General features: G+C 40.8%; 2 protein-coding genes, 1 long non-coding RNA gene and 4 other non-coding genes across 8 annotated transcripts; 6 read left to right on the top strand and 1 right to left on the bottom strand.

Annotated features, from left to right (window-relative positions):
• The first annotated feature begins 338 nt into the window (after positions 1-338).
• On the top strand, positions 339-3,258 carry LOC131140342 (uncharacterized). The gene is made up of 8 exons (XR_009132389.1): positions 339-517; positions 1,502-1,586; positions 1,770-1,850; positions 2,027-2,102; positions 2,277-2,357; positions 2,525-2,602; positions 2,782-2,841; positions 3,025-3,258. It is a non-coding gene; the product is annotated as an uncharacterized LOC131140342 (long non-coding RNA).
• LOC131101772 (small nucleolar RNA SNORD60) lies at positions 1,629-1,701 on the top strand. The gene has a single exon (XR_009119304.1). It is a non-coding gene; the product is annotated as a small nucleolar RNA SNORD60 (small nucleolar RNA).
• On the top strand, positions 1,885-1,958 carry LOC131101752 (small nucleolar RNA SNORD60). Its single transcript, XR_009119298.1, has one exon. It is a non-coding gene; the product is annotated as a small nucleolar RNA SNORD60 (small nucleolar RNA).
• On the top strand, positions 2,137-2,209 carry LOC131101765 (small nucleolar RNA SNORD60). The gene has a single exon (XR_009119302.1). It is a non-coding gene; the product is annotated as a small nucleolar RNA SNORD60 (small nucleolar RNA).
• Positions 2,637-2,709, top strand: LOC131101761 (small nucleolar RNA SNORD60). The gene has a single exon (XR_009119301.1). It is a non-coding gene; the product is annotated as a small nucleolar RNA SNORD60 (small nucleolar RNA).
• A 625-nt stretch (positions 3,259-3,883) lies between the features above and the next one.
• LOC131140339 (guanine nucleotide-binding protein G(I)/G(S)/G(O) subunit gamma-13-like) lies at positions 3,884-6,104 on the top strand. Its single transcript, XM_058090638.1, has 3 exons — positions 3,884-4,053; positions 5,520-5,634; positions 5,720-6,104. Exons 2-3 carry the CDS (start codon positions 5,537-5,539, stop codon positions 5,823-5,825), a joined length of 204 nt encoding a protein of 67 aa, XP_057946621.1. The 5' UTR covers positions 3,884-4,053; positions 5,520-5,536; the 3' UTR covers positions 5,826-6,104.
• Positions 5,834-15,748, bottom strand: chtf18 (CTF18, chromosome transmission fidelity factor 18 homolog (S. cerevisiae)). Of its 2 annotated transcripts, XM_058090626.1 has the most exons (22): positions 15,511-15,747; positions 14,900-14,986; positions 14,696-14,819; positions 14,011-14,197; positions 13,701-13,793; positions 13,552-13,604; positions 13,329-13,467; positions 13,041-13,265; positions 12,056-12,153; positions 11,836-11,959; positions 11,533-11,669; positions 11,364-11,457; positions 11,198-11,296; positions 10,976-11,106; positions 10,675-10,789; positions 10,364-10,588; positions 9,637-9,786; positions 9,432-9,562; positions 7,892-8,036; positions 7,733-7,828; positions 7,063-7,132; positions 5,852-6,299 (listed from the first exon to the last, which is right to left on the bottom strand). In XM_058090626.1, the coding sequence occupies exons 1-22, from the start codon at positions 15,596-15,598 to the stop codon at positions 6,178-6,180; spliced, it is 2,733 nt and encodes a 910-aa protein (XP_057946609.1). In that variant the 5' UTR covers positions 15,599-15,747; the 3' UTR covers positions 5,852-6,177. The 2 variants fall into 2 exon arrangements, with proteins under 2 accessions (XP_057946601.1, XP_057946609.1); XM_058090618.1 differs by having other exon boundaries at positions 5,834-6,299; positions 7,733-8,036; positions 15,511-15,748.
• Between the last annotated feature and the right edge of the window lie 1,865 nt (positions 15,749-17,613).

The following is a 17,613-nucleotide window of genomic DNA, read 5'->3' as shown; positions in this document are numbered from 1 at the left end:
ATAGTATTTTGTAGTATTTTTCTACTTTTCAGTATATTTTTTGACTTGAATATTTGAGTAAAATTTCAGCGAAGTATTTTTCACTGGAATCTCTGGGCATTTGTCATTATTAGCTGAGAAACACTACAATTCCCATGATGCTCTAGCTTCCGCACGACAGCCTCGTGGAGACACCCGGACAGCAAAGATTATTTTTGTTTTTTTAAAGACATATATAAAGAATATTATGTGCCTGCAGTATTATATATTATTATTATTCACCACTTTATTTGTTTTTAAATAACTATTGTATGACTCACAAGGTCAACGGAAGTTGGAAGCAAAACTTCCGGGTTGTTTGTCCGGAAGATGAATAAAATATCTACTCTCACTCTTTCTTCGGCTTCCTTCTTCTCTACACGCACATGGCCGAAAGTTGGTCCTTCCGTCTTTCTGTTACACGTAATGGGAGTGAAGACGACCACCCAAACCCCAATGTTTTACCATGTAGTCGTTTAAAAACAAAATGTTTGAAGAGGTGAGTGAACACTTTTCTTTTTGGCACGCGACCACGTGGCGTGTCAGTCACATGCTCGAGAGACGTCAAAAGATGTTTTCAAACCGTCTCATATTCGTTTTTACAAAAATTTTAAAGTTAACGTTTTTTGGGTTGTATCATTTGCAAACACCTAAGTTTACAGTGGGGAATTTAAGCTGATCCATTTCGAGTGAATTGTTGTGGGAAGTTCAAACTAGCAGTAGGCTACTACAGTAGCAATGTTAGGCAATGCTTAAATTAGTAAAAGCAAGTCGGTAATTAATTATATCTGAAAAAGTAGCAATGTTATTTGGCGATGAAAAAAATCAGATAGTGAGCGTGCATGCTCTGTCGGATAGTGCAGACGTCCTTGGAAAAATGCAAAGTCATATTCATATGTCAGATATATTTTCATTTGTATACACGTTTGTTACGTAATTCACGTAATCTTCAATTTTATTGATGGGACACAGTAAATTTCTGCTTGGAAAATTAAGTACCACTTAAAGCCTTTCAAATTCATGGTGTAGCTCTATGGAAGAAGAGAAAGATGTACATGGAAGGTTACTTATCTTTTAATATCTCTCTGCAGATGAAATTTCATTGCTATTTTTGGGTAGTCTTTGCCTGGAAATACTTGTCATGTTTGCATTGCGATTAGTGTGTGGTCAAAACAAATACACAACCTGTGATTGACCCACAGACAACCTTACTATGGTTACACACAAAGGTTGTGATTTATAAAATCAAAACAAAAAAAAAACTTTGCATGAGTGCGCACCAGTATGCCAATTTTGTGGCTGGCGTACACACCCTTTTGGAGGCATGGCAAAAAGGCGACACACATTTGAAGTGAAATTATGGTAGAAATAAACATGCAGGGAAAGGCAAAGGTTTATCCATCATTGCATGAAAACATCACGCCATTGTTTACCAATATTTGTGTAAAAGTGTTATTTGACACTGATTTTTATGGGCCTCCAGCTCCCCAATGAAGATTTCCACCAAGAAGTCCTATTTCAAGAGTGGCCCAAATTGAGGATATCAGGAACATGGCTGGATGCAACAGGTGAATTAGTAATATAAGAATATGTGCACATGACAAACCTTCAGCCGGTGATGAAAAAGTACATTTCTGACACCTCTTATGACAGCTTGTGATTCAAATGTTAATCCTGAGGCTTCATTGCTGTTCTTTTTCAAAATATGTGCTGCATTTGTGTGTACTCATTTGCACTGATCTGACTTGTAGAGATGGCATCGTGCACAAGTAGTTCTATCAAGACTGAGTGGTCCAAATTGAGGACATCAGGAACATGACTGGATGCAAGAGGTGAGTTTGTAATATGTGCACATGACAAACTTTCAGCCGGTGATGAGAGAATTTAATTTCTGACACCTCTTATGACAGCTTGTGATTCAAACTTTAATCCTGAGGCTTCATTACGATTGTTTTTCAAAATGTGCTGCATTTGTTTGTACTCATTTGCACTGATCTGTGACTTGTAGAGATGTGCATGATGCCAAGTCGTACTTCAAGAGCGGCCCAAATTGAGGATATCAGGAACATGACCGAATGCAACAGGTGAGTTAGTAATATGTGCACACAACAAACTTTCAGCCGGTGATGAAAAAGTACATTTCTGACACCTCTTATGACAGCTTGTGATTCAAATGTTAATCCTGAGGCTTCATTACTGTTTTTCAAAATATGTGCTGTGCATTTGTGTGTACTCATTTGCACTGATCTGACTTGTAGAGATGGCATCGTGCACAATTAGTCCTATCAAGACTAAGTGGTCCAAATTGAGGATATCAGGAACATGGCTGGATGCAACAGGTGAGTTAGTAGTCGTACTTTCAGACGGTGATTAAAATTTTGTATACATTTCTGACCTCTTATGACAGCTTGTGATTCAAGCGTTAATTCTGAGGCTTCATTGCGTTTCTTTTTGCAAAATATGTGCTGCATTTTTGTGCTCATTTGCACTGATCTGTGACTTGTAGTGATGGCCTTGTGCACAAAAAGTCCTATTTCAAGATGGCCCAAATTGAGGATATCGGGAACATGGCTGAATGCAACCGGTGAGTTAGTAATACTTGCGCATGACAAACTTTGAGCCGGTGATGAGAAAATACATTTCTGACACCTCTTATGACAACTTGTGATTCAAACGTTAATCCTGAGGCTTCATTATGTTTGGAAATTTCAGTGCATTTACTGTATGTGCTTAGTTTTTAATGTTGGCCTGTCCTGAGCACAGATGGCACCACGAAGGGAAGGCGTACTTGGGACAAGTTGAGAAATGTCTTGACATGACCTGGTGAGTTTGTAATCTGCATCCATGAAGAACTCTTGAAGCTGGTGACGAAAAAATAAATACTATGACAGCTGAACTACAGCTTGTGATTCTAACTTATCCTTCATTCCAATTTTTTTTTTAAAAAAGCAATAGTTTGCACTATGCCTTGCCTTATTCATGTTTTTTTCTGCTTATGTTTTGCAGATTGCACAGCGCACCGAACAATGACTAGTCCACCTTGGGATCCAACGGGGGCGGGCTGGATGTGAGCACTGGTGATTTTGTGATTTGCTGCCATTAAACTTCAGCCTGTGACACTTGTTAAAGCCTTTTAAGATTCAGGACTAAATTGATGGAATATTGTTTGCATTTTATGGAACAATAAAGAATTGAAGTTAGACATGGCAATTAAAGGGTTGAGGTCAGTATGTTGAGAAAATATGTGGGTTATGCTTGTCATACAATGGTCATTTTTGTTGGTTGTAAGTGGGGGAAACCTTTTTTGTGGGCGGCGGGGGGGGGGGGGGTGTTGTTGCAGTTGCAAGATTTGTCTACCTTTCACTCTGGATGGGAGAGGTTTTTCTTTTTGACATGTTTTAAATTAATTACAAGGCTTGTATTGATGTAATACTTACACCTGCCAGTACATTGGCAACATACTTGGGTATGGGGGTTAATTTGGGGACAAGGGCTTAATCATATTTATCTTTCCACTTAAAATAGATTACAGAACATAAACTAAGCAGTCACTGACAGGAGCTGCACCAACAACTATACCTTTTTAAAGATGATCATAATTTTCTTCCACAGCCGGAAACATGCACACACCACAGTAAAACATTCCAGTGGGCTACCTTTTCAATAAAATGTGAGCATTGCTGTCTTTGTAACGAGATTCTGAATTGGATACCAGATACGCTGGTGTACCTAATGTAATTGCCCCCTACGGTCGCAAAAATTAGCCTTTAATTTACTTACGCACGCCTCGTCTTTGCATGCAGGTGCGCGCTCGATTTGATAGTCAAAGGAGGCGACGGGGCTGCGCGGCCCCGCCCAGAACGTCCTCCCACATCCAGTCACTAGCAGAGGGGAGTGCCCGCAACACTGCATCCTCACCACCATCATTATCATCCCCGCTCACCACGACGTGACTGCCAGAGCGACTCCCGACGACATCGCTCACCGCCGGCCTTCCAGCGCAGCCTGAGCCTGCTATCCTCGGTGGACTTTCCGGTAGGCCCCCGAGCTTTGAATGGTTACTTGTCACAACACTTTAACGCCAATGTCGCTGACTCCGATAAGTCATGTTATTAATACATGAGAGAAATGGCGGACAGTATTGACATAAGGGGGTGTTGTTGGAGCAGCTGCCTGTGACAAGCGCACAGCGGGGCGGATGCTGATGGAGAAAGGGGGTCGACCTACTTACATGGGATCCATTTAACAGATGAGGCTGATGTGTTGGAGGGGGAAGGGAGGAAGATCTGTCATCCACGGTGCTCTTGTTGATGCTTATCTGGGTGCCGGTCGGCCTCTTCCGGCTTGGAGAAGCCTGGCAGGGTGGGGCAGACTTTATTTTTACAGGACTAAAGAACAAGATAAACAGATTATACACAGACTACGTCACAGGTGTGTTTAACAATATTTTGCTGCAATAAAGGGCGTAAACTAACTATGCCGAGTGATGGTATCCCAAATCTCAGCATATAAGAATCTTATACAAAGCAAATATGCCCCCTAGGGGCTGTGACTAGCATCGGAACTGATAATGGAGCAATCTGATTGGACACTTAAATGCTTTGATCTCCTTGTGCATCATTTTCCTTCTGTTTGTGATGTGCTTACAGGCTAAAATAAATATATCACTGAAAGAGTCCAGTATTGCTCTTTGTTGGCCACCCGGGGTGCAAACAATTGCTCAAAAACCTTTTTTAAATTCTGTTTGGCAAAAAAAATGCCTTTTGACATTTAAAAATATTTAAGTAGAGAGTGATGCACCTCACATGATCTCACCTCACAGTTTACATTTGTAGTGTCAAATGCTGACTACAGTCGACCTGACTGTGATAAATTCCACAAAGGATTTTATATTAATAAATGCAATATTTTTGTACCTGCGTAAAAAGCTAACTTTCTCAATACGTGTTTTAACATTTTTAGCACCCTGTAGACATGAAATAACCCCCCAATAGTCACCTTTACGCTGTTATTTTTTGTTTACATCACATTGCACAGGCTACGAGATCATAACAGTCGCTGCTACGTAGCATAGCAGGCCAACTAGTTAGCCGCGCCAATTTACTTTAAACTTAGGAAAATGTTTCAAACAGAGTGGGGAAAGACAACAATGACAAAAACTTACCACACAGAATGAGAGAACCTTTTTTTTCCCTCCACTCAATCTCAGCCATGTCAGTTCAGTTCTGCTGGCTCCATAGCCAGTCTCCATGCAGTGAGAAAGGTGATGTAATCTAACATGTCTCATAACATTACTGATGCTTTGTGACCAGTATATAACAAATACTGTAACTTGTACTTGTATGGTGCATGCGTAGCTAACATTGTGGTGAGTGGGTATATTCATTTATTATGGAGTTTCAATGAAAAATCAGAAATAGAAAGTAGCTAGATGGTGCTATTTAAAGACTATTCCTGACCTGTCATTAACCACCTCTGTCTTTGCTTTGTCGTTGTGGCAGTGTGACGGATACCAAGCATGGATGACTTAGATGTTCCTCAGATGCGGAGAGAAGTGGAATCTCTTCAGTATCAGCTGGCCATCAACAGAGAGAAATCCTCCATCACCGTCACTGAGTGAGTGTGGACAGACAACACACACATACACACAGAAGACTGACACTCCAGCATGGAATAATCTAAATGTGTGTTTTTTTGTCAGGCTGGTGAAGTGGATCGAGGGTTGCGTTTGCGAGGATCCTTTCCTGAACCCTGAGCTGATGAGAGCTAACCCCTGGGTGGAGAAAGGCAAGTGTGTGATCCTCTGATGATCACACACAAACATACAGAAATGTATTTACACACACACAGGCAATGCACGGATGCACAATAAACTTAAATATTGGGCACTCACTCATTCACACAGCATTAAACACACACATGCACTACTGCTATAGCTGTTTATTTATTTGGAGAACTTGAATGCTATTATTTTAAGATTGGTGCGTGTGTGTGTGTGTGTATGCACAGCACTGAGTAGCTTTTTAGATGTTTGTTTTTATTGGCTCTTTACACTGTCAATTAAAATAAAGACTGTTTAGAATTAACGAGAAGTATGTTGATTCTAATGAACTCATGAAAATATAGTAGAAAGCCAAACAGGAAGGATATTATGAGGCATTACAAGAGTTCCCGGATGTAAACATTTCTCCGGACGGCGTTGGACATGCCTTCGTTGAATCGGAACCACACGTCACTGTTGCCCACAGCCTTCCCCATTGAAAGGACGGCACACTTCTCACCTGCGGACAGCAGATATTTTCTTTTAAATCCATATAGAAATATCTGCTGGCTCACTTTTTTTGACCAGTAGTCTTAAATCAGGCACTTTTTTTTTTTTTTTTTTAATTTTTAACAATGAAACTGTAGCTGGCAACATGACTTGCAGTGCGACTGTGGCACGCTTGAGTTGCCAGAAGGGTCAAATGTAAACCTGCAGCTTCATACAAAACAAGTGATCCACAACACATCAACACACATGACACACAAAGTAACCTACCCACTGCACCATGTGGGCATACAAATAAATATCTATGCACCCATATATTCCCGCCGCAAGGTATGCTGGGTAGATTGTGGTACTCATTCTCCCAACATTTTGCTGTTTTTGTTGTATTTTCTGTGATTGAAAAATATGTAGAGGAGGTCTTCAGAGAAGTAAACAAGGAGGAGGTTCATAGTTCATATTGATGTGACAGCTGGACTACCCAGCATGCTTTGTGGGCATTTGGAAATAAGTTTTGTTGTGTTATGTTTAACGTTTAATTGTTGTTTATCACCCACATAGTAGTAGTTCATCCATGCGATGAGTTGGTGTGGATGTGTTGTGTTTTTGTAGCACCGTGAGCAAGAATGTCATTCTGTTTGATGACCAGCTATAAATAGACAGCTCCTCTGTCAAGATTTTTAACCTCAATGTGGATATTAAAAATGTCAACATCACATCTAAACAAGCCGAATCGGTGTTTACTCCTCCAAAATGTGAACTGAATGTTGTTTGGGTACCTGTGTCCAATGACGTTGATGCTCTCTGAGGTTTGGGTGCAACAGCCCGGCCAAAGAAATCCACCTCCGGCTGTTAAGACAAAAAAAGGTTACTCAGAAACATTGTCTTCCATATTGCAGTCAATGCCACTGAGGGGCCGACATGCTTCATTAGCCTAATTTCATAGTTTCGCCATGAGTGCTGCTCTATTTTCCCCATTTCTATCCATTTTTATTAGACTATAAAATTTGAACTCACTTGCTCCACCCGCAGGCCATAACTGATACATACATGTTGCTGCTTCACCAGGTAAGCCCAGAAATGCACAAAATATATGTTAAAAAAAAAAGCATCTAAACTGTCCTAAACACGGATTTTTCCATACTTTTCCATATCTGGAAAAGTCAAATTCCATACTTGCATAAGAATCCTGTTCGCATCCATGATGAGTACAAGCTGGATAAGCCCTGACTTCATCAAAACATCAGAAACTTTGTTAATGTCATTTTTTCATGTTGATAACAATTTGGCTAAGCAAGTACCTTGATTAGAACTACATATTGTACAATATATATATCCCAATTCTGGTCTATTCGTATTGTCTGTGTTTTACAGTACAGAAACTTTTTCTTTTTTTATGTAATATGTTAATTTTTATTTTTTATGCATTTATTTTTGCAAGAATCTCACCCTGGTTTCCACTGTGGTCTGTTTGACGATGTTCTCCAACCTCTGCTGATGGTTTTTGCTTTGCTTAGGACCGGCCTGTTTTTTCTCTGCCACTTTCTGCAAAACACACACACAGCTGACATCTAGAAGTCCTATGATTGGATATGACGTGAGTCTCACCGCTGCGGGGTTGCGCTGCAGCATGATTAGCTCGGCTCTCCTCATTTTCTCCTGCTCCATCTCTCTACTGATGGTTTGTTTGGCCTGATAGGTCAACTGACGGTGTGGCGGCAGGCCCGGAAATCTCACTGCCTCCTCAACACGCCTGTGGCCACACATGTATATGTACACATATTGTATGATTAATTACACACAATCAGAGACACACTAAAGGTATTTTGCAAATGTGACAAGGAGTCCTGTTAATTGACAGAAAGAAGCTAAGGAATAGTTTCCATTTGTCACGGAATCAAACCCGGATTGAGTCATTCTCTAAAACGATAATCCTCTTATCACTTGATCTCCATCCCCCCCAACACACAATGAACACTTGCTGCATGCTTGACATCAGTCTTTGTGATTCCACATTTTACTATCAAAACACTGACCTACTTGGAGGACTTGATGTATTTTTGTGTAATGCTGGTTGTTATAGCAATTCCTAGATACCATCAAATATGCCCACTTAGTCCCCTTTCCCAGTGCACGGCACTACATCCATTGTCCAAAGCAGACAAAACCAGGTACCACCAAATACTATTTCAGCAAGATTAGTTCAGCAAGATTCCTGGGATGTCTAGTGTGAATAGTTTTGTTGAGGTCATGCCACAGCATCTCAATCAGATTGAGGTCGGGCCTTTGACTGGGCCACTCCAGAACATGCACTTTCATCTTCTGAAGCCATTCTGTTGTTGATTTGCTTCAGTGTTTTGGATCATTGTTTCATACTCTTAGGTTTCAACTGTTGGACAGGTGGCCTCAAGGTCTATGCAAAATATCTTGAGAAGGCTCTGAATTAATTTTTCCATATCCCTGAGGCAGCAAAGCATGGCCATACCATGATGCTCCCTGCACCATCCTTCACAGATGGTACAAGGTTTTCATGTTGGTGTGCTGTGTCATATTTTTCCAGTAGTGCTGTGGAACATCCAAGGGCTCTTTAGCAAAATTTAGCAAAAGTGCTGGGCTGAGTGGTTAGCACGCAGACCTCACAGCGAGGAGACCGGGGTTCAATACCTCGTGTGGAGTTTGCATGTTCTCCCCGTGCATGCGTGGGTTTTCTCTGGGTACTCTGGCTTCCTCCCACATTCCAAAAACATGCTAGGTTAATTGGCGACTCCAAATTGTCCATAGGTATGAATGTGAGTGTGAATGGTTGTTTGTCTATACTATGTGCCCTGTGATTGGCTGGCCACCAGTCCAGGGTGTACCCCGCCTCTCGTCCGAAGACAGCTGGGATAGGCTCCAGCACGCCCGCAACCCTCGTGAGGATAAGTGGTAGAAAATGAATGACATGAATGGACATGATCAAAATAATGACCTCCCTCCGACCACCTGTAGCTCCACCAGGCACTAATGGATTAGGATTAATCTCTAATCTTGAATACAGACGCAAGATCAGACGACCACAGTTTGGATGAAATCGGTGACCTTTAACAGAATGTGTGACCTTTTAGAATACAAAGTCTGCAATGTACTGCATGTATGTGTGTACACTCACGGCTCCAGAACATATGTGTACTGTCCCTCAGGTGTGCGATCCTGTCGGTAAGAAAGGTTGTAGGCCAACATGGTGTCGATCAGCTCGCGCATCTGCTCCTTCTCTCTGCTGCTGAACAGCTGAGGGTTCACCTGGCAAGACACATGGAAGTGTTTTAGAAATGTGTAGTGTTACAGCGTGGGAGAGCTTGGAGTATATAACATACAGGGCGCAGTTTGGGGCAGATGATGTCAAGGAGCAGCGTGAGAATATCCAGGGTGAGATTGAGGTGGCTGACCCTGGTCCTGATGCTGGGTGTTATGTCGGCCAACATGGTGGACAAAGCGTTCCTACTGCTGAGGAGACGAGAGGACGCCTAGAGGACAACACAATGACTCATTGACCATTTTGGGACTGTTAACAATGCATGACTATAGTTTGTTTTTGTTTTGTTTACATAGTGAGCAATGCAACCACAACTACTGTCAACTATTTTTAGCATGTTTCATTGCTAGCTAAGGATGGTAAGTAAAGAGAGAAGAAGAGCATTCTTGCAGATGGAACTAATCGATTAGTTAAAACAACCATTTCTATTACAAATGTAGATCCAAAATTGGAGGAGAAGGGGTTGCCAGAGGTGGGATTGAAAAAACATGCTAGGTTAATTGGCGACTCCAAATTGTCCATAGGCATGATTGTGAGTGTGAATGGTTGTTTGTCTATATGTGCCCTGTGATTGGCTGGCGACCAGTCCAGGGTGGACCCCACCTCTCGCCTGAAGACTTTTGAGATAGGCTCCAGCACCCCTGCGACCCTCGTGAGGATAAGCGGTAGAAAAAATGAATGAATATACTAATTGCAAGATGCTGTAATATTACTTTCATGATTGGGGGATGAGTACTTCAATGAGATGACTTTTTGAGTGACCTCCAATCAAAATTACTGGCTCGTACCTCGTGGTGGCTGTGTGGATAGCTGATGCGTGGCACGTGCGGGTGGGCAAACAGGAAGTGATAAGCGACAGACAGGAAAGGCAGGTACTTCATGAGGGTGAAGTTCTGCCCGTGCATGATGACATGGTTAAGCCTGTCCGAAAACACCATCCAGTCCAGAGCATCGCACACACATTGCAGGTTGGGATCTCGCACTCTCATGGACAAATAGTTGTCATACAGACCCTGATGAGAGGGAAATTACGTATATTATACTTAGTTCACTTTTGCTAAAATCAGACAAGCAATGAGAAGCCTGCTGTGTTTAATACCTGAGAAACCTTGTCATATTCGCCACTAGATGAGGCCAAGTGAAGAACGTGCTGAAATCTCTGATCTCCACCTCCTGATCCAGGGACATCCTCAAACCTCTCACCAATACGTTTCCTAAAATATTTTTACAAAAATTGTTTTGTGAGGAGGACTATGCATGCAGGAATATCAAAATAAATCGGTAATGTATTTTTTGTATTTTTAAGTATTCACAATTATGACTTAACTTCTTTAAATTAATATTATAAAAATAGATGATACCTTTTTGGAGGCACACATTTAAAAAGGGAGCGACTGTACCGTTTTGTGCGAGGTAACTGGAAGATCTCCTGCCACAGATGGAACAAGCCTTTGTTTTGGTCCTTCTGGCCCACAGACACACATTGGATAGTCCTGGTGTTGAGCTGTTTATGACCTCGACCGAAGAGGAACTGCATAAAGTAGTACACTCACATATTGAAAACTGGTATTCTAACCTTACCTCAGAGAGCAACTACATCTTGAAGAGAGATGCTGCCAAACCTGAAGTGTGTTGATGCAAGACCTGATGTCATTGTCTGTCTTTTCACAGAGCAACATTAGAGTGCCCGTGTCCGTCTTCATCCCCTGCCGGAGTGAGATCTACAAAAATATTGGTGTATCTGTGTTTTTATTGTGTTTATCCACGTATGTATCTGCATGCGTATACCTCTGCAAGTCTCTGAGCCAAACGGGAGGGCTGAGTCTGAGGAAACGTCAGAAGGAAGGCCTGCTGCCTCAGAGGTCGTAGCGCTGGAACATACCTGAAAAGGTAAACTAAATGTAAAAAAACGCTATTGTAGCTTTACACCATTGTTTGAACTAAAAGTCTCTCTTACAAGTCATTACAGATGCAGATGATTGGACGGAGAAGAATGGCCTCCTTCTTCTTTTTCTTCTTTGTAGATTCAGTGCTGGCATCACTGCCATGTCCGTCTTTCCTGTTCAGGGTTGCTAACAGAATGTTGATGGCAGCCTGTTAAGCAAGACATGGAGAAAAATATCAAAATAATAACTCCAAATTGTATTTATCTGGAGTCTCTTTTCCAATTTCAAAACTTTCAACAATAATGTTGCTCAGACAGAGGTATCAGTTTAATGACACCATTCAAGTAATTTGATAAAAAAGGTCAAGAACATACTGCAGGTGCTCCATCAATCTCATCAATAATTAGGCAGTTTGGTCTCTCATTGGCTCCCAAAACTGACTTCATTTGTGTCGCTGTGTCGATGCGTTTCTGGAACACCTCTGCGCTGCGATCGTCACTGAGAAAAATGAGAACAAGAAGAACAACTACAATGTAGTCAGAACTGGAAGATGATGATGATGAAAGTGTTGCGATTGGCAGTTGTCTGTCACACCTGGCGTTGATTTCCACCACATTGTAACCAGCATGTTTTGCAATGACGTGAGCCAAAGTGGTCTTTCCCAAACCTGGAGGACCAGACAACATCGCCACCTAAAGAGGGAAAGAATCACATACCAGTAATTGAAGAAATGAAGGTTGTTAAATTTAAGAAAGGTAATGACAACAAAGTTACAAAAAATATATACTGTACAGTAAAATCTTCGAACACCGCAGTTTTTGACAAAATGTATACAATTTGGAGGACACAGCATTTGCATTGCACCTATATGGCAAATACTAATATTTACTTATCTTTGCTTGGATACATTTTTATCATTCATTATTTGAGAGAATTTTCTATTGTTGATTGGATTGAAAAATACCTCTGAAAAAGAAGTTTTTGAAAAAAAACATCTGTCTTTCTATAGATGTACTTCATATTGACCCCATCAAATATGTTCATTCCGTAAGTGTGTAAATATAAATACATCTGACATGTGATCCTGTTGTTTGTCTTTTTATTTTTTTGGTAGTGGATAAGGTGTGATCTTTTAAACATGAGAAAATATTGCAAAACTGTCACTTTTATAGAATTGGCTCCTTCATTATATAATGTAAGATTCATGTCTACGTAAACAAATTCACCAAAAAATCGAATCATATCATTCATACACTGTATTGAATTGTTTTTAAAACATTTTTTAAATTGTATTGTAACCAGTGTATCTGGATGCGTATTGAACTGTCTATGACGTAAAAGCCTACTATTATTCATTCATTTTCAGCTGTCTTTGGGCGAGAGGCAGGGTACACCCTGGACTGGTCGCCATGGAGAAACTGAAGAAGCCAGAGAATGTGCTGGAGCAATGCAAATATTTTCTATTGTATGCCTTTGTTGCTTTATTGAGTATTTTTACAGACAATATGGATAGATTGACATACATTATGACCATCCTATGTGTAAAATATAGTATCATTATCATAAAAAGTGTGTTTACCTTAAATTTGGGTCGTTTGTAATGGTCCAATTCTGCCTCCAGTATCTCCTCAGTCATCTCCATCTTGGTCTTGAAGCGATTTTGATTCAGATTAGCTTGATTAGGTTTAAATGAAGTTTGCATGGGCGCTTGTCTATCGGGCCGCACTGGACGAGTTTTCCTCTCTTTTCCGAAAACAACAGTGTCCCACAGCTTCAGCCACTTCAGCAGGCAACGGTTGGTAAACTGTAAAAGAAGAACAATTTGTCACAAAAACACATTGGAGATTAGAAGCTTTTGGTGACGTACATCATCACTGAGTAGCTCGGTGTAGTGCCGGGGAGAAAATCTATCAACCCAGAGGCGACAGCTTCGACCCTCTGAGTCTTCGGCATCTTCCTCTTCTTCCTCCCTACTTTCAGGCTCAACAATGACATCATTGACACTGCTGGAATATAACACGGATTCAAAAGCAGTATTATAAACACCCAGCAGGGACGCTTGTGTGAGACAACGTAGGAGGATGAAGTACCTGGCTAACAGCTCTGTGAGACGCTCCGACTCCGCTACGACCTCCTGGTGGCGCTGCATTATTAAAGAACACAGGCATCAGTCCACTTCCATACATGCATATTCTTGACCTCATTTTGATGTGGTATGTTTTTCTTTTTTTATCATCACCCGCTCTGCCTCCTGCTCTCTCAGCACACCAATTGGCACAGCGAGAAGACCCAAGGAACCCTGAGAGTCGGGTACTATTCTGCCCTCTGTGATCTGGAGATAAGGTGGTAACGCACAGATTATTGAACTAAAAAATATCAAAATATAATATACATATAAACATAGTGGAACAGTGGAAAATAAACAGGCAGCCCACACTTTGCTACTATAAGTGCTTCTACTTCTCCGGGAAGACTGTGTGGAACTTTGTCCATTCACTTTAGATGAGTGTTGCAATATACTTTATCCTATCCTGTTTTCATCATTTCACCTTGTCTGTTTCTGTGTCCTTCTGGCAGAGATAGACGCGATTCCCTGACGAGTCAGTGATCGTGATGAAGTCACCTTCGAGTGGGGGTCTCTTTAGCACATGTGATCGCGTCGCCACGGCAACAGGTTGCCTTGGAGACTCTGATATTGTAGCAAAACCACTGATATCCAGGGCGGCTGAGGAAGAACTGAAAGATCACAAGTATTCAAAACTATAGTCAAAATCTTGAATATTTATTTTAACTTCTTAATATGTGAAGATAGCTCATCCCTGCTTTTTTCAATTTCAGTGCACAGGCCACTCAGCTAGGATTCCACCCTCGGCCATCTTTGTATGGAGTTTGCATGTTTTCCCCGCACATGCGTGGGTTTTCTCCGGGTACTCCGGTTTCCTCCCACATTCCAAAAACATGCTACGTTAATTGGCGACTCCAAATTGTCCATAGGTATGAATGTGAGTGTGAATGGTTGTTTGTCTATATGTGCCCTGTGATTGGCTGGCGACCAGTCCAGGGTGTACCCCGCCTCTCGCCCGAAGACAGCTGGGATAAGCGGTAGAAAATGAATGAATGAATATTTTAGAACTGTAATTAAAATACAGTGAAATTTTGATATTTTTGCCAAAGGTTATCATGCTGTCAGAATCTACCTACTTTCCCGTATAGTTTCCCGTGACTGTCTCCTACCTGGTGATGCGAGGTGCCTCATTTTGCCCTGGGGAGGATGGTGGTGTGATGTCATTGTGCTGCGATGAGTTAAAAAGTCTCTTCACCACACCTGTGTCCTGCTTGTGGCGCTTTGGCTTCGGAGCTGGAATACAAATGGAGAGGATTTGGAAAGAAAACTTGCAGAGAAAGCATCAAAAGCTAAGCATGATGAAATTAACTCACTGATTGGCTGATTAGAGAGCAGATGTTCTATGTCTGTTGTGTCATCTGCATTCTGCCTCTGACGCTTTCCTGGCTTGGAAATTTTTTCTAAAACAAAAGAAGCATGAAGCAAACACCAATTGAACATTCTCTTCTCACATCTTTCACATCACATATCAAAATTATAGATATGGAAAAAAGCTGGACATGGCAGTAAATTACAATAATAGACATCGTTTTAAATCCACGTCTGTGAGAGAGGGTCAGTGTTTGAGTATTACAAGTTTTGGCTTTATTTAGAATTACTATATTTTTCATAGCTTCAAAAAATGCTTGGAAACTAAGTGATATACTGTATAATAGCAATAATAACAATACGTGTGGAATATTAAGAGAACAAGAAGATTACTACACTTACAAAATGGCTTCAAAAGCAAATATGCAAACATACAGATAAAATAGGGTAGTAGTAAAAATACACCAATGAGGGATATACAGTAGAGGAGAGATCAAGCTGTATGAAATTATTTGAAATTGTTCGCATTTTTAATCGTCTTTGCATCCGTATTTTACATTGTGTGCATTACATTTAAATAAGATTAACTAAAACCAAGCAGTGTTTATGTCATTACCCTCCAACTGAGCCAGCGCATCCAACTCATCGGCAAACTGCTCCTCGAAGTTATCCTCAATTTCAAATATTTCATCATATTCATCCATGACGGTTGGTCCGCAAAGTAAATCAAACTTCCTTTTAACTACCAGTAAACGGTATGCTCTTAAATGACATCGGAAACAACTCGGAAAAATTTCCCGGTATTTTTTAGTTGTGGCGGTCTACTTCCGGGTATGAAGACGGCTCTGAGCTCTGATTGGTCCTCGAAAGTTCTCATTTCCTCCCCCCAGCATGCACCGCGGAGCAAACAAGTGATTTACAATTTAGATTACGTAGTTGTTATCTCTTTTTGCCTCCTAATGACATATTTTCAACCCCAAAATATAAGAACAGCACCTAGCTAGCTTATGTTACAAATTGTGGTTTCAGAGCATAGATTGTAGAAAATACACAAATACGAGTTAAACTTTCGTACCTTCGTACTTTCGTAGCAGTGGGAGCCAGTATAAAACATAATGATAGTAAATATTTACCATGGATTTCCAACTAAGGTCCCCAATGAAGAGCAATAGACTTAATGGCGTTGTGAACTCACACTGCCTGTGGCCTGGTGTTGTATTATTGCAGATTGCCAATATGCACGATATGGGTTCCCAATCAAGTGGCTGTTTTCAACATTGTTTCTCAATTTTGTTGTCATGGTTACACAGAATATTACCAAATATAGTGAGGGTCCTATTTCCATTGAGACCTATATCCAGTGATGTAACATGAGGCTATTCTTTGCACGTTATGGGCTGATGAGGAATAACAGAATGGGTTTCTGTGCTTTCAATGTTATAGATCAGGGGTCTCAAACACGCGGCCCGCGGGCCAAATGTGGCCCGCAGGACACTAGTTTGAGGCCCGCGCTTTGATATGAAAGTTTAATGTTAGTGCGGCCCGCTCAAGTTTGATATGGATGCTGTATGGTATCATGTACCCAGAAAAAAGTATTACGTTTGATTAATGTTCATGTTAAAGGTTAAATAACTCTTAATAGTTATCCTCCCTATCCGTGTGGAAGTGGTAAGTTTTGGCTATTTAAGTTTAAAGGAAATAACTTTAAGACTACCATTTAGGTCGCTAGCTCTCTAGTTTGCGAGTTAGCATGTGTCTCAAGACCCTGCAGTTGCGCAATATGTTGTAAATAAAAAAAGCATAAATGTGACTATGGTCGTGTTTTGTCATGTCTGCAGGGCTCTAATAATGCTTTGTTAATTTTAATCTGAAAAAAATAATTTGACTACCCACCAACTATATGTGGTTTCTTGAGTTTTTATTATTTGCCGTTTTATTATTATTATTATATTTATTTATTACTGATTGATTTTCTTTATTCTTGATTTGTTTATTTATTTTTCATCTTATTTTGTGCAGAAAAATAAAAAATTAAGATATTTGAAAACAGTGGAATGTTTTATCAGAGCTTTTATTGTAGAAAATCGGAACCAAATCACTGAAAAAGATTGTATATTTTTCTGTTTTTAATAAATGCGTGTTTTTTTTTTTTTTGAAAACCTGATGCGGCCCAGCCTTGCCCAGACCCTAGCTCCAGTGGCCCCCAGGTAAATTGAGTTTGAGACCCCTGTTATAGATTAGTTATCTAAATGTGGTGGATTATTTCCTAGTGTCGAAGGTGGTTACATTGTTGATCTCTATTTTTAAAAAGTGAAGAACTTCAGTCATCAACAGTCATGAACATTAACAGCAACTTACTGCACACAAACGTTTGCCACAGATTTTACATTTTGTCCTGCGTATGTATGTGTGCATAAGGGAGATTAATGATAATGATGTTTGCGACTTCAGGACGTCCCCATCACCGCCATCTGCTCCTCAGCTCAGACAAACAGCAGCCAACATTCGTGCGTGATGCTGAGCTCATTTCACATCAGGGATCATGGAAGCAAAGTCACTCCACTTCCTCCCTCCTTCCTTTTGTCGTGATTTGAATGATTACTATACAACATACATCAATGGAATGGATAATCTCACGTAAACTTCTGACCACAACTGGAAGTCTTTCAATGGTTCCAAGCGTCCAGAGTCACACACACTGAGTGACCCCCACTTGACA

This window comes from Doryrhamphus excisus, chromosome 1, assembly GCF_030265055.1.
Source record: "Doryrhamphus excisus isolate RoL2022-K1 chromosome 1, RoL_Dexc_1.0, whole genome shotgun sequence".
NCBI classification, from domain to species: domain Eukaryota; kingdom Metazoa; phylum Chordata; class Actinopteri; order Syngnathiformes; family Syngnathidae; genus Doryrhamphus; species Doryrhamphus excisus.
Note: the sequence above shows the minus strand (reverse complement) of the source record. Positions and strands in the feature narration are given on the sequence as shown.